Source organism: Sinohyriopsis cumingii, chromosome 4 (assembly GCF_028554795.1).
Source record: "Sinohyriopsis cumingii isolate HCF-2022 chromosome 4, ASM2855479v2, whole genome shotgun sequence".
Taxonomy (NCBI): domain Eukaryota; kingdom Metazoa; phylum Mollusca; class Bivalvia; order Unionida; family Unionidae; genus Sinohyriopsis; species Sinohyriopsis cumingii.
The window spans coordinates 110,206,768-110,220,539 of record NC_142964.1 but is presented as its reverse complement, the minus strand read 5'-3'; the positions used below and the strand labels follow the sequence as shown (position 1 = coordinate 110,220,539).

The 13,772-nt window shown below is 36.7% G+C and overlaps 1 protein-coding gene across 1 annotated transcript in view; it reads right to left on the bottom strand.

Annotated features, from left to right (window-relative positions):
• LOC149801870 (ubiquilin-1-like) overlaps window positions 1–13,772 on the bottom strand; it is a 57,582-nt gene that overhangs the window by 12,240 nt on the left and 31,570 nt on the right. The window contains exons 11-12 of the mRNA XM_089956244.1: window positions 12,011–12,094; window positions 2,033–2,148 (exon numbers count right to left, since the gene is read on the bottom strand). Of these exons, the coding sequence (XP_089812370.1) occupies window positions 2,033–2,148; window positions 12,011–12,094 (200 nt within the window). The remainder of the gene's footprint in view (window positions 1–2,032; window positions 2,149–12,010; window positions 12,095–13,772) is intronic.

Below are 13,772 nucleotides of genomic sequence, written 5' to 3'. Positions count from 1 at the left end.
CTGGTTTGTCTGGCTTGTGGTCGGCCTTAATGTTGGCGACGGTCCTGCTATCACCGGTACCGGCTGCTCCAATGGCCTGGCTGGACGGACAGATTCCTCACTAAAATCTCCACCATAGTATTGGTATGTTGCCAGCGGTATAGCTTGACGGACGGATTTATCACTAAGATCCCAGTAAATCATATTTGGTTGGACCGTTTTAGCAATAGGGTCCCCATGCTGGGACAGCTGGACGGCCGGTGACGTAGAGGTTGTATAATGAAATGGATCCGATGGATCCAGTAAAAAAACCCATGCGTCCTGACTTACAGGCCCGAAGGCTATGCTCGGACATGTGGGGGGACTTATGCCCACTGGGCAGCCTAAAATTGGAGGAACATTCCTCCAAAGAGTCAGAAAAAGCTGTGGGAGCGAGCGAGGGAAATAAGGGTAATATCTGGCCTGATGTCAATAGCTGCGTCGTCGTTTCCTGGAACAAACGATGCATCTGTTCAAAGGTGGACTGTTGTACCCTGTCAACATTATTTTCCTTCATTGCCGCTGATGTTACTGTGCTGACCGTTGCAAACGACGAACTTTAGGTGGAGGGGGGACCCTAACGTCCCCCACAAGACTCGCAATGGAGGCTGTCTTCGGATGTATACTGAGGACATCAATGATATCTTTCTTTGACTTATTTCATCTATCCCTCCCTTTTGCTGCCTTCTGGACTACATCAGCCCACATTTGCTCTGTCCAAGTATTAAACATGCTGCATGGTATAGATGATGTACACTTGGTACACACAATACAAGAGTCATGGTTGTCTTCTTTTGCTTTGAACTTTTTGCATTTCATGCATTTGGTTGACATTTCTACTGAAACGACAGAAGAAAAGAAAACAAAGCACAAATTAACAATTCAGCATGTTATTAATTCACTAATACCACAACTGTTACTAACGAAGTAAGCGAAATTAGTCAGTGTCACGTTAACTCTTAATTGACAACACGAGTTCAGCGATAGCGTGTGTAACATGGACTTCAGTAGACGAAATCCGTAAGGGTGACAAAGTCACTCAATTTTGAAATTTTTTTTAAAATAATGTATACAACCTGTAGAAGAATGTTTGTCCAACGCAATAAATCCAAATTTAACTTTGGATGGTCCAATTTAACGCTAAGATGGCTTGGATTGTTTGGAGGTATAATGTACGTGTTATCAGTACAAGCGAAGCTTAAAAACTAGTGACACCTGGCGGTGGCAAGGGGAGGTAAGGGGCAAGAGTTATTGCCCTTTGGTCTATATGAGATAGACAGAAAAGACGAATTTTCGTCTTTTAGTAGGGCTGGATTTGAGAGGTAGCAGGCTTATATCCCTAACGTTAATGTGATCGGGGAACGCATTTGAAGGAGAAATCTCTAGAACTGGGAGTTGGTGCATCTAGCATGAACGAAATCTTTCAATGCAGAAAAGTAAAGCTTACTAACAGTGACAGGTACGCTATTACTGACATTATGGATTAGTAAGAAAGGTAAAGCTTACTAATAGTGACAGGTACACTATTACTGACATTAAGGATTAGTAAGAAAGGTAAAGCTTACTAACAGTGACAGGTACACTATTACTGACAGTAAGGATTAGTAAGAAAGGTAAAGCTTACTAATAGCAACAGGTACACTATTACTGACATTAAGGATTAGTAAGAAAGGTAAAGCTTACTAATAGTGACAGGTACGCTATTACTGACAATAAGGATTAGTAAGAAAGGCAAAGCTTGCTAATAGTGACAGGTACACTTATTACTGACATTAAGGATTAGTAAGAAAGGTAAAGCTTACTAACAGCGACAGGTACACTATTACTGACATTAAGGATTAGTAAGAAAGGTAAAGCTTACTAATAGTGACAGGTACACTATCACTGACATTAAGGATTAGGTCTCATCAAGAGCCACAGTGTTGATGCTTTAATACTTTTCAAAAAATCAAAATCACAAGCTGAATTTCAAACAAGGCTAAGTGCTAGGAAAGTTTACAGTTAAACAATTTACCCCTGGAAGAGATCAGGTGCTTCTGAATAGAGCTGCTGCATTCCCTGTTGGATCTGTGTGATGGCCGTCAGTGCCCGAGGGTTGGTCAGTACTGCCTGGCTTGCTGGATTTTGCATCTATAATTAATAAATGCCATCAGTTTAATTACATGCAGGAGTAACTCTTGACATAAAATTAATACTTTCCTGCTACTTCACAGCAGCTGTGGCAATCTTTAAAAACATTTTTGATATGGAACAACCATACCTATTTATGGAATATCCATACCTATTTATGTAACAGCCATACCTATTTATGGAACAACCATACCTATTTAAGGTAAATTCATACATAATGAAGAGTCATCCATACCTCTTAAAGAAACATTCATACCTATTTAAGGAACATCCATACCTATTAGGTATGTGCCACATGCCGTAATGTCTGCATCTTCTGTGATATGGCAAAATGGTGGATAGAAAGAGTGACTGATGGATAAAGGACTCACCATCAGATATCAGTCTAAAAGGACCCACTTAAAAGGATATCTATTTTTTCCTCAAAAATTTAAGCATGATTAAAATTATGTTATATTTATTTGAAAAATTTCAAAATTACCCATTTAGCTTTATGATATACCAAAAGTGTCAGTCCTTGTGCTGTTTATTCATTTCTTTTCATGATAAACCAGTTTTAATTCAAATATTCAAATGCATCTTCTTTTATCCTGACCTAAATTGGAAAGGCTTTAATATGACATTCAGAATGAAAAAGCTAATTTACAAGTTTACAAGTGCATACAGTATTAATTTGACTATTCTTTGAAATGACATTAGGATTCCTCATTTATCTGCATGCATGGGACAGAAAGAATATATCCAGGTTAACTAGAAGATATATTAATGATAGCTGTTGATTCATCTGTATGAAACAAGGGTGGAAACAAGTATACAGATTAACAGGGTGATACATCAATTAAAATTTTTCATCTATATGAAAGAGATGAGAACTAGTGTCCAGATTAACCAGGTGATACATCACTTAGGGTTTCTTCCTTATCTATATAAATGGAGTGGAGACAAAAGTGTCAATATTAACAAAGATTAGGACTCCTCATTCATCTGTAAGAAAGGTGTTGTGAAGACATTTTTATCATAAACTATAAAGAATACTTACCTCATCACATTATTTTAATATTAGGAATGAACTTCCTCTACCTCTTAAATCCAGTCCTCCCAGAAAGACCAAAAATATGACATATAAACAACACTAATAGAACCTGTGAGAAGAAATTCTTTTGAGGTAACATTATAATTACCTCCCTTGCTATTGCTATATGGCCACCCTTATACCATAAGCTCTTCAGCTGAAGCTTGAGAAAAACATCAATGAGAATGCTCACATTTCTGGGAAGGTATAAGACAGCATCATAATGTTATCCAGTACTTTTAGAGTCAACATCGTGAAATTTTAATATTAAATAAGAAATCACATATTTGAGATTTTCTTGAAAAAATTGTTTCTCAATACACTGTATATAACAATCTACATCGAAAAAGTGATAAATGACAAATGCTGGTAAATGTTAATAGGTGGTAACACTAAGAAAACAAAACACCAAATAAAGAAATGTTCAAATTCGTGTTTTAATCATTTAATTTTGTTTCAATGTAATCAGTATAAGCGTGAAATGTTTTCTTCTATTCAAACATGCCAAGAGTCAATCAACTATCACATCAATACCCACGAGTACTTCTGTGAGAACCCAATTAAGTGCCAGCTTTGTTTTGATTTAGATCAAGGGGAAGAGTGTTGCATTGCAATAATAAATTCCAATAGACCTGCTTTGTTTTATCATGTTAATTATGGTGTTTGTATCAAATTAAGTAGAGGAGGTTAAAAAAAATTAAAAAGCATGAAAATCCTGCCTGCATAAGCTTTTGTGGTCACTATCATGAGTTAAAATCAACACATTCATTTGAACAATTTAACTGTTTCAAATATTATGTAATTAACACCATTAATATATATATATATATATATATATATATATATATATATATATATATATATATATATATATATATATCAGAAATTTATTCTGATCATCCTATAAATGTGATCACGGAGAGTAAGGAAGTGATGAAAAGCTGAATACTGTACCTGGGGTGCATATTGGAGAAGCAAGTTTTAAAGTCTGTAGTGAACTTAAACTTTTTGAGTTGACGCTTGGAGGCTAATTCAAGGATGAGCAGTGTGTGATTCAGATTTTTCAGTCAAATTGCTACGATGTCTGCAGTGTGGCAGTTTATAGTGACGTCTAGCACTGGGGCATCATGCTGCAGACATGTCATATCATGTTCCACCCAATCACAGTATTCTGACACCAGGCCAACCGGTTCTAACACTAACCTCTTAATGCTGAGTGCTATGCGAGGCAGCTGCTTGTACAATTTTTATATGTCTTTGGTATGTCTCAACCTAGGTTCAAACACACGACCGCCTGCATTAGAGGTGACCAGAGCAGTCCAAGGATGAGCAGAAATTTAGGGATTATTTGCATGATGTTGATTCAAGTGATTGGATTGAAAAGAAATGAACAGAGACTACAAATGATACAAAATTAGATGATGGCCAAAACGACAATGACTCCAATTTCATGGCAAGACATGGATGGCTTTGGCAATTCCAGTGCCAACATGGGATAAAACAGAATTCAAGAGAGAAATGCTTGGTCTGTCAGGAGGCAGCATGCAATTATCCCTATCAGCTTGAAGAGTACTCACCTGTGAGGTGAAGAAACTGGGTCTGTTATCGAATGATGCCATTAAGTGTATCAAAAACTGCAAATATTGTGTTCTGAGTAAATATATTTCAAATTAAACTTGTTCTCTAAGTTAGGACATATTAAATTCCTGTATTGTAAAAGTTTAAATTTATTTTTGTTTGTTTTACTGGTATAACAGGCCTACATTGTCAATGCCTTGGTACAGATGAACATCCTTCCATCTGCTTGAATAATTATTCAGTGAAGATTTAAAACATTTCTGATCATCATTCAGACAGAATCTGAGATCCCTGGAACTCTGTTGCTTTCTAGTTAGAGAGCCAACTACTGACTTTCTTCTCTGTCAAGCTCTAGTACAGACTCCAACCTTGCAGAATTCCCAAGCTTGGGCAAAATCATCGTAATGGTGAACACGATAACCCCTGCTGTTTTATAAACTTGATCTTCATGTTTTTCAAGTGACCTGCAATTTGACATTGAATGGTAGTTACTTCGTCTTGGTTGCTGCTTGATTTGGTTGGAGTCTCTCAAAATTTTTCACCTTGCTGAGAATTATGTTCACCCAAGCCCCTCCTTTTTCATCCTCTCCTTCTCTGACAAAAGTTTCAATTCATCCCAAGAGGGCATAGATTTTACACAAGGAGATTTGCTCTTTGCTTACCAAGATGGCCAAAGAATCCTAAATGTCCCATCACAAGTACTAAATATAGTACATTCCAAATGAATTCCAACAGTCCTGAATGTCAAGGAACAAATGTACACCACTTCCAACTACCTTCTCTCCCGTCGAACCTCTTCCGTGACAAAAATACAAACCATTAGAGACAAGCTTGACAGCACAATTTCAATTGACTCGACATCATGATGCAGTTGCGATACAGAATTACAGCAGCAACTGTTAGCAGCATTTGAACCTGTTTCTATAAATTTAGTATGTAAAATCATGCACCAAAGTCATGTGAACTTGATCCGATTCCGACATCACTGCTGCTTGAGTGCTTAGATCCAACACTGCCTTCACTAACTGATGTTAATAATACCATTCTCATTCGGGGAATTCCCATCATTTTTCAAAACTGCCACTGTAAAGCCTCTGCTTCAGAAATCAACACTCAACCATAATGATTTAAAGAACTACCGCCCAGTTTCTAATCTCCTATTCATGTCAAAAATCTTAGAAAAAGTTGTTCTATCCCAACTTGTATCTCATCTGAATTCAAATAGTCTTTTTAGCACTGTACAGTCTGCATATCGCCCTTGCCACAGTACTGAAACTACTCTTCTGAAAGTAGTTAATGACCTTCTCTCAGCTCTGGATGGTGGAAAGATTACAGTCCTCACCCTCCTTGACTTGTCAGCAGCATTTGATACAATAGACCATGATATATTACTTCACCGTCTCCAGCATGTATTTGGCTTTCTTGATACAGCCTTACTTTGCTTCTAGTCCTACTTGGTCAACAGGACACAAATTGTGTCGGTAAATGGAATAAACTCCAGCCCAGTTGATCTATGTTGTGGTGTTCCTAGGGGTCTGTCCTTGGACGTGTTCTCTTCATTTTATACACTCGGCCGCTCTCAAGTGTCATAGATCATCATCCAGTGTCTCACCACTTGTACACTGGTGACACCCAAATATAGAAATCTAGCCACCCAACTGAAGTTGATGCTATCATCCAAGGTATAAAGAGGTACATTTCTGATGTGAGATCATGGATGACATGTAACAAACTGCAGATGAATGATGATACAACTAATGCCATTCTGATTAAAACACAAAGTCTTTCTCATTCATATCCTTTACCTCAAACAATAAATATCAGCAACACCAACATTAAATTCACACAGTCAGTACAAAACCTAGGCATTACTCTCGACAGTAATCTCACACTGCACCAACATGTCATGAACATATGCAAAGCTGCATATCTTGGTCTGAGACGCATCAGCTCCATTCGCAGTTATCTTTCAGCTGTTACCACTAAAACACTTGTGTGTTCATTAGTACTTTCAAGACTGGATTATTGTAACTCAGTTCTGTCTGGTTCATCTCAATATCTACTCCAGAAACTTCAAAAAGTTTTAAACACAGCTGCTTGGATCATCCTTAGAGTACCACGATCAGAGCACACCTCCCTCCTGCGCTGTACCCTACACATGCTATCCATTCAATTCAGAATCAAACACAAATATTATTCTCTGTACTACGTTTCACAAACAGGCTCCAGTCCAACATACCTATCCCACCGCACCCATGTGTACACACCAGCAAGATACCTACGCTCCTCTTCTGACACTCACATTCTCATTACTCCCACATGAACATCAAGTCATATGGACAACATTCTTTTGCATACCAGGGCCCAGCAATGTGGAACGAATTACCCACTGAACTTAGATACAAAGACACAGTGATCTCATTCAAAAGTGCTCTTAAAACTCACCTATTTCAACTGCAAGAACAGACTTAAAGACCTAATAATGTTTCATTACCTTAGATATTTTCAGCATGTTTTATATTTTCTAATTTCATGGTGGTTTTTGTTGTTGTAATCATATCATTATGTTGTTTTTTTATAGGTGTTGTCTAATGTTGTTAAGCGCTTAGAGCTTCTAAAGATTAGGCACTATACAAAGTCATCAGTATTATTATTATTATTATGTACCACAATAATATAATCCAGAATGTCTCTGAATGATTTCTCAATAATTCCAAGTAGTGTTTTAATCCAAAATGCAAATCAGCACTTTGTAATTCCAATGAATAATTTATATAAATTCCTCTCAAATTATATCTGAACACAACTGTAACTGATATCACAGACTGATCATAAAACAGGAATGAATAACTGTTTGCAAATCTCTCTCTCAATGTATAAATACCTACTTGACCTATAATTCAATAGTCTATATAGATTATTTTGGAAAACCAAAATTACTTAATATTATGACAAAAGGTAGGCAAAAATCCCACTAATAACCCTCATACATGGACAAAATTCATGCACTGAATATAATACACCTAAAAGGAGTGAAAACAAGAATTTCAAAGTGGCTACCATAGTGGACATGGTCTGGCACCATATTCATTTAGGGCCAATTGAACATCACACATCTTTATATAAAAAACCCATGTTAATATGATTATCCATTCTGGAAGAGTAGCAATAACAAGATTTTCATGATGGCAACTGTGGTGGCCATATTTATCATTAGTATTGCACTATTTTCATTTAGGACCAAGTAATCATCATTAAAAAAAAATCTTCTGGTGAAAATCCCATACCAGTTAACTTTTTCAATTCAGAAGGAGTAGTGATAACAAGATTGTCAAGATAGTTACAGATCAGCCATGTTGGATGTCAGATTGGCATCATTTCATTCATGACCAACTGGGCATGAGAAGAAGTCTTTTAGTGAAAACCCCATGCTGCTAGCACTAACAACATTTTCAAGATGGCCACTGTGGGATCCATGTTGGATGACCAACTTGTCCAAGGGATGTATGTGTGTGTGTAAAGTTTCATGGCAATCTTCTGATTAGAAGCAGTAGAGACAAAAACTTGTGCTAACAGATGGACAAATGATGGACAAAAGATCATACCCAAGTTCTTCTGAACTATGACCAGTAGAGCTAACATCCATAAACTATATGGACAAAATCTGTTATATATTTGCTCAAAAAAATGGAAGATTTTCCCTGGTGGCATATTATGATATGGTTTCTTAACTGTGCTTATATCAAAATTTTCTGTCTCATAAGGTCAACTGGACAGGCAACCATGTAGATGGACTAGATCTATGGGTACCCATAACATTCTATACAAAACAGTGTCTATTAAATAAACATAAAAAAATGATTACTGACCATAATGTATGTGACTACAAGGTCAGAGAAATACTGTCCAAAAATACTGGTAAAAAATAACAAATCAGGTTACCAATGATTTAAGTACCCTCAAAATTATAATACAATACCAAATTTACAGATGGTTAGATTAGAAAAGAGACAAAGTTGAAAGGATACAAAAGATCAGACATTACTGTTTTGAAAATTTCAAGTGAAAATAGTAGGTATATTGGTGGCAAACCGGCAGGTGGCAGCAAAGGGAGACAACTATCATTCAGGAATAGTTACCCTTAGATACTACTTTTATAGCTCATGGTACATAGATGGGAAGACAAAGTTTTGTTCTCTCATAAAGGGCTTGATTCGAAAAGTAGTGGAAGTTAATTCCTAAAGTCAGTGTGATTAGATAATGTATTTGACAGAGAAACAAAACAGATTATCAAGATGACGTACTGAATCCACTTGTATCAGTCCAATTGCAGAACACATGGTTCAATTATATGCATATAATTCAACAGTTGGGTTAATCATGTAATTTGTACAGATATAGCTTCTGTCAAATTATTAACAAGACTAGACTAATTTAACACTAAGCCTAGCATTAAACGTCTTGATCAAAAAGGACCAATGGTTAATACTCTAGGGATTTTCTTCGGAGAAAACAGTAAATATCTAAATCTTCTTCAAATAAAGAAAAAAATTAATTAAAACAGTCAAATATGGGATTCCAGACACTTCAATGCAATAAAAAAAAGTGCAAATAGCCAAAACTTATCTGTATAGCTCTATATGGTATGTGTATGATGTCATCAACTTTGAATACAATAGTATAAACCAAATTGAAACCCTCATATATAACTCCATATGACTAGACAAACAAAATACATCACCTTGCCAAACACACTCTCCAAAAACAAGGAAATAAAATGGGCCTAAAAAACCCTGACCTTAGGGTTAAACAAATGACCAACCACACAGATCACCTTCAAAACCTACAACAGCACCCAATACACATATGGCAAGGCATATACTTATACTGGTTCGGATTTCTCTTGAAAAACAAACCGGAAATATATAGGAAAAATAAAATTACTAAAGTACTAATTCCACCTAAAACTATCGACAGAATAACTAATACACTAAAACTTCATAGGGAAGACAAAGAGATATGGAAACATACAGAGAAAGAAAATATATATCAGTACCTATTTGATATAAGACACAGAAACATGTTAAATAAAGTTGAAATAAACAATCCTACTATTAAATGGGATTCCATATGGAAACAATGGGTAAAAATAAAAGAGACAAAAAAGCAAGCAAGACCATATATTTACACGACACATGGTGGACAGGGGAAAATGCCTTCAAAAGGAAAATCCTGCAGAACATCCCCCCACCCCATCCAATATGTAAAAACGGCCCAGACACCAAAAAACATCTATTTTACAATGCAAAAAGAATAAAACATAGGAATAAAATTATAAACGAAATCCAAAATACGATAGGATACTACAATGAAAATCAGCTTCTATGCACTAGGGACATTACTGAATCCAAATTGTATTTATAAAAATAACTGACTACATATACAACACTATGGATATGAGAAGAAGAAACATATGGCCAACAAAATTAACAGTAACCTAAGAGTTGAACTCTGCCTCCCCACTCCTACAAATCTCCCCCCACCACCAACACGGAAAATACACCTAGGCTCTCACACCTGTCTATAGGATCAGATTACAAGCACAAGCAGTGGGGAGCTAATTAGTTTCTCTGTAGGCACAGTTTAGTCAATAACATTCCTCCACCATTTCTACCCCCACTGTTCACTAAATCAGCACCGTCTACCTGACTACAAACCCCACCACTATAAACCATTAAAGGGGCATTAGGTCTGTATAAAGCTACATTCATAGCTACCTGAATAGGAATGCAGAAGAAGAAAAAAAACGAAAAATGTATAGCATAAGGCAATAAGCGCACATTCAAGAGTAATGCTATGACGGCATCCTACATATCTGACTTTACCTGCCCAAACATTCAATAATTTATACATGGAAAAGAGAAGAGGGGGAGCTCAAATACGAAAAGGCCATCCTTAGATGAGCCATCTCAAGAAAATCGTAAGTTTTCAGCCTCCCACAACTGTAGTAAATCACCCAACAAATCCCAAACTTAAACTCTTCAACAAATTATCCAATATTAAATCCAAACTCATAGGAGAGGGACAAAAAAACCATCAAAGAAACATGCCTCTTACAAAATACAAATCAAAATAATACCGGAATGACACACTAAAATATAAAAAGAAATGCATCCAAGCATACAAAATACAGACCAAAACAAGTAGACATATTACTAATTTCCCTTTTTGGCTTAAATCCTTATATATTCCAAAATCTTGTTTTAGGAATAGATAGGGCATCCAGACAAATAAATGATTTGACCAAGATAGCACCAGTTCTCACAATAACACACACACACACAAAAAACCATACACATAAACTACAATTACAGGACAAAATGACTCTGGCAAGTCACTACGCATTCTTAACAACCAATGGGAAAAGGGACTGAAACCCACACATGGCACAAAATGTTCCAAGGGGTGGGGAGTACAGACCAAAGCTCCAAGGGAAAATGGAAACCAGGCCCAGGGCCAACCCAGGCCAAGGGAAGGGGGTACATAATATTCCCAAAGCTTATGGGATAAAGAAACTAAAACAATATGATGAACAAAACAAAAGCAACCCTACAAAATTCATATACTATTTATATTATTATTTATCTAAAACAAATAAACATCAAACACTGTATGGGTGGACAGGGAAACACATACAAGACACACATATTTAAAAACACAGGGTGTCACTTCTAAGTCCTAAACAGCAATACATGCTATGCAAGGGTTACGAGGTCTGAACAAACAAAAAGGACCAATGGTTCAGATAACGACTGAGGTGGATTTTGATGTGGTGAATAGAGGAAAGACACTTTGATTGTGTGTCAACTTCAGTTTGCATGTCCTGGAATCTGGAATGAACCTAGCTGTGCAATGGAGAATGTCAGCACTTTACTATTCTGGCCCTTGAATTAACAAATGTGTGGTACAGTTTAGTACTGATCTAGTCAAACCGGACTTGAAAAGAGTTGTCTGAGGTCAGGATTCTCATGGCACAGATACTTTGTGCTGTTTTGTAACCTCTACTGAGAAACTATTGTTTTGAAAGACCATCTGCTGATAGCAGGAGTTGTCTCTCAAAGCAGATTTTACTCTATACTGTGCTTTGTTTGAATTCCAAGTTCCCTGTAGGTCGAAATGAAGATGGTATGGGTAGATGCTGGACATACATACCTGTTGAAGCATCTGTGGCAGAGCCTGCATCATATGTTGTCTAAGTTCAGGGTTGGCACTAAATAATGGGTTGGCAGACATTATCTGAAAAAAAGATCAAAATGTTCATCTACCTGCTGGCACTGTACATGCTGCATACAAGTTTTTTGATGGATGATTATTGGGCATTATCTAGAAATGAACTGTTATAGGCACAAGTCTGAATTGCATAATTCATGCAAGTTTATCAAAAGGCTCTATCTTTATAAGCATAACAACACTAATGAATTTTACAATGACATAGAAGAAGTACACGAGATTTGCACGTGTCAGTGCACAAAAGAACAGTTCTGCAGTAACACATGGTTTGATCTATTCTATGCTCACCATATCATTAATTATGAATCATAAGCCGCTAACTTCATATGTAATTTGCCGTGAAACCAATTTTTCCTAGTACAATTAGTTTCTTCCAGAATACTTACCCAATTATAATACCTTAGGAGAACTACTACTACAACACTCCCTCGATAACTCGCGCACATCGGGGTCCAGAAACATCAACCGCACTATAAGTGAGGCGCGAGTTATTGTGGGACCTATAAAATAAGCCCAAAGCCAATAAAGTGATTGACGACATAACGGAAAAATAAGGGGGGGGGGGGCGGGGTAGGCAGATTATACTGTTGAATACTCACTTTATAATCGTTCTGAGATTAACTGTGAATAAATATCTCTTCATAACGGTGTACTTTATTATTTCCTCGTAGGACAACATTAATTTCATGATAAATTACAGTATATTGAGGCAATCATCGAAAACATTATTCCACGTGGTTTCCATTCGCTTAACATGTGTACCACTTTATACATTGTGTACTACGTCACTAATTTTTATGTTGAATTGGATACATTCTAGTTTTATTGTTTGATCCAAATTAGACGTTTTTTTTTATATACAAAAGATCGACTCTTTTCGAGAAACAGTGTCGATCGAACGATATATAGATATATAGATTTGAATGTGATAGAAGTAAAATGGAAAACAAAAAAAAAAACAAGGGTTAATCAGTACTAACATATTTAATTGGTCTACAAATTTAAAACAACGTAAATTAGAACAAGTTAATACTTGCTGTTTGTGCCACGCTTGACAAATATCAATTCACTTTTTGAAAAAATCAGTTAATTTTTCTTTGTGTGTTACTCCTTGGTTTCTCTGCCGCCAAGCAAAATCCCTCAGATTTCTCAACTGCATGAGCTTTACGTAGTCAACATTTTGGGTCTCCAGCCACCTTACAGCAACAGCAAAATATTGGATTGCTTCCTGTGCAGAGGGCTGGGGGGTGCAACATCTGCGTCTGCATCACTTTCAACACTTGTGTTACTCCAGTTAGAATCGTCTTCTGCTGCAAATTTGTTCATTATAGAATTAATTATAGTTTCATCTGACATGTATTCGGCCGTGGGGCAATCATTGTCAGCACAAATCCACTCCTCCATATCATTAAGAGATGCGCCCATCTCAGGACCATGAGTCTGTACGAATTTCACCCAAACATCCTCAGCATTAATGACATCAGTTTCACTGAAACATTCAAAGTCACTATCATCGTCGTTGTCTCTGTTACTGTTTTGCTTTACGTCAAAGGCAGCTCCAAGACCCTTAATCCAGCACCCCTGGTCTCTTGTAATCGATTTTTTTTAAATGCAACAAACACTTCCCCAAGTTGTTGATCAAAACAAGGACAGCATGTACGTGTAATTAGGTTCTCACAGAAGT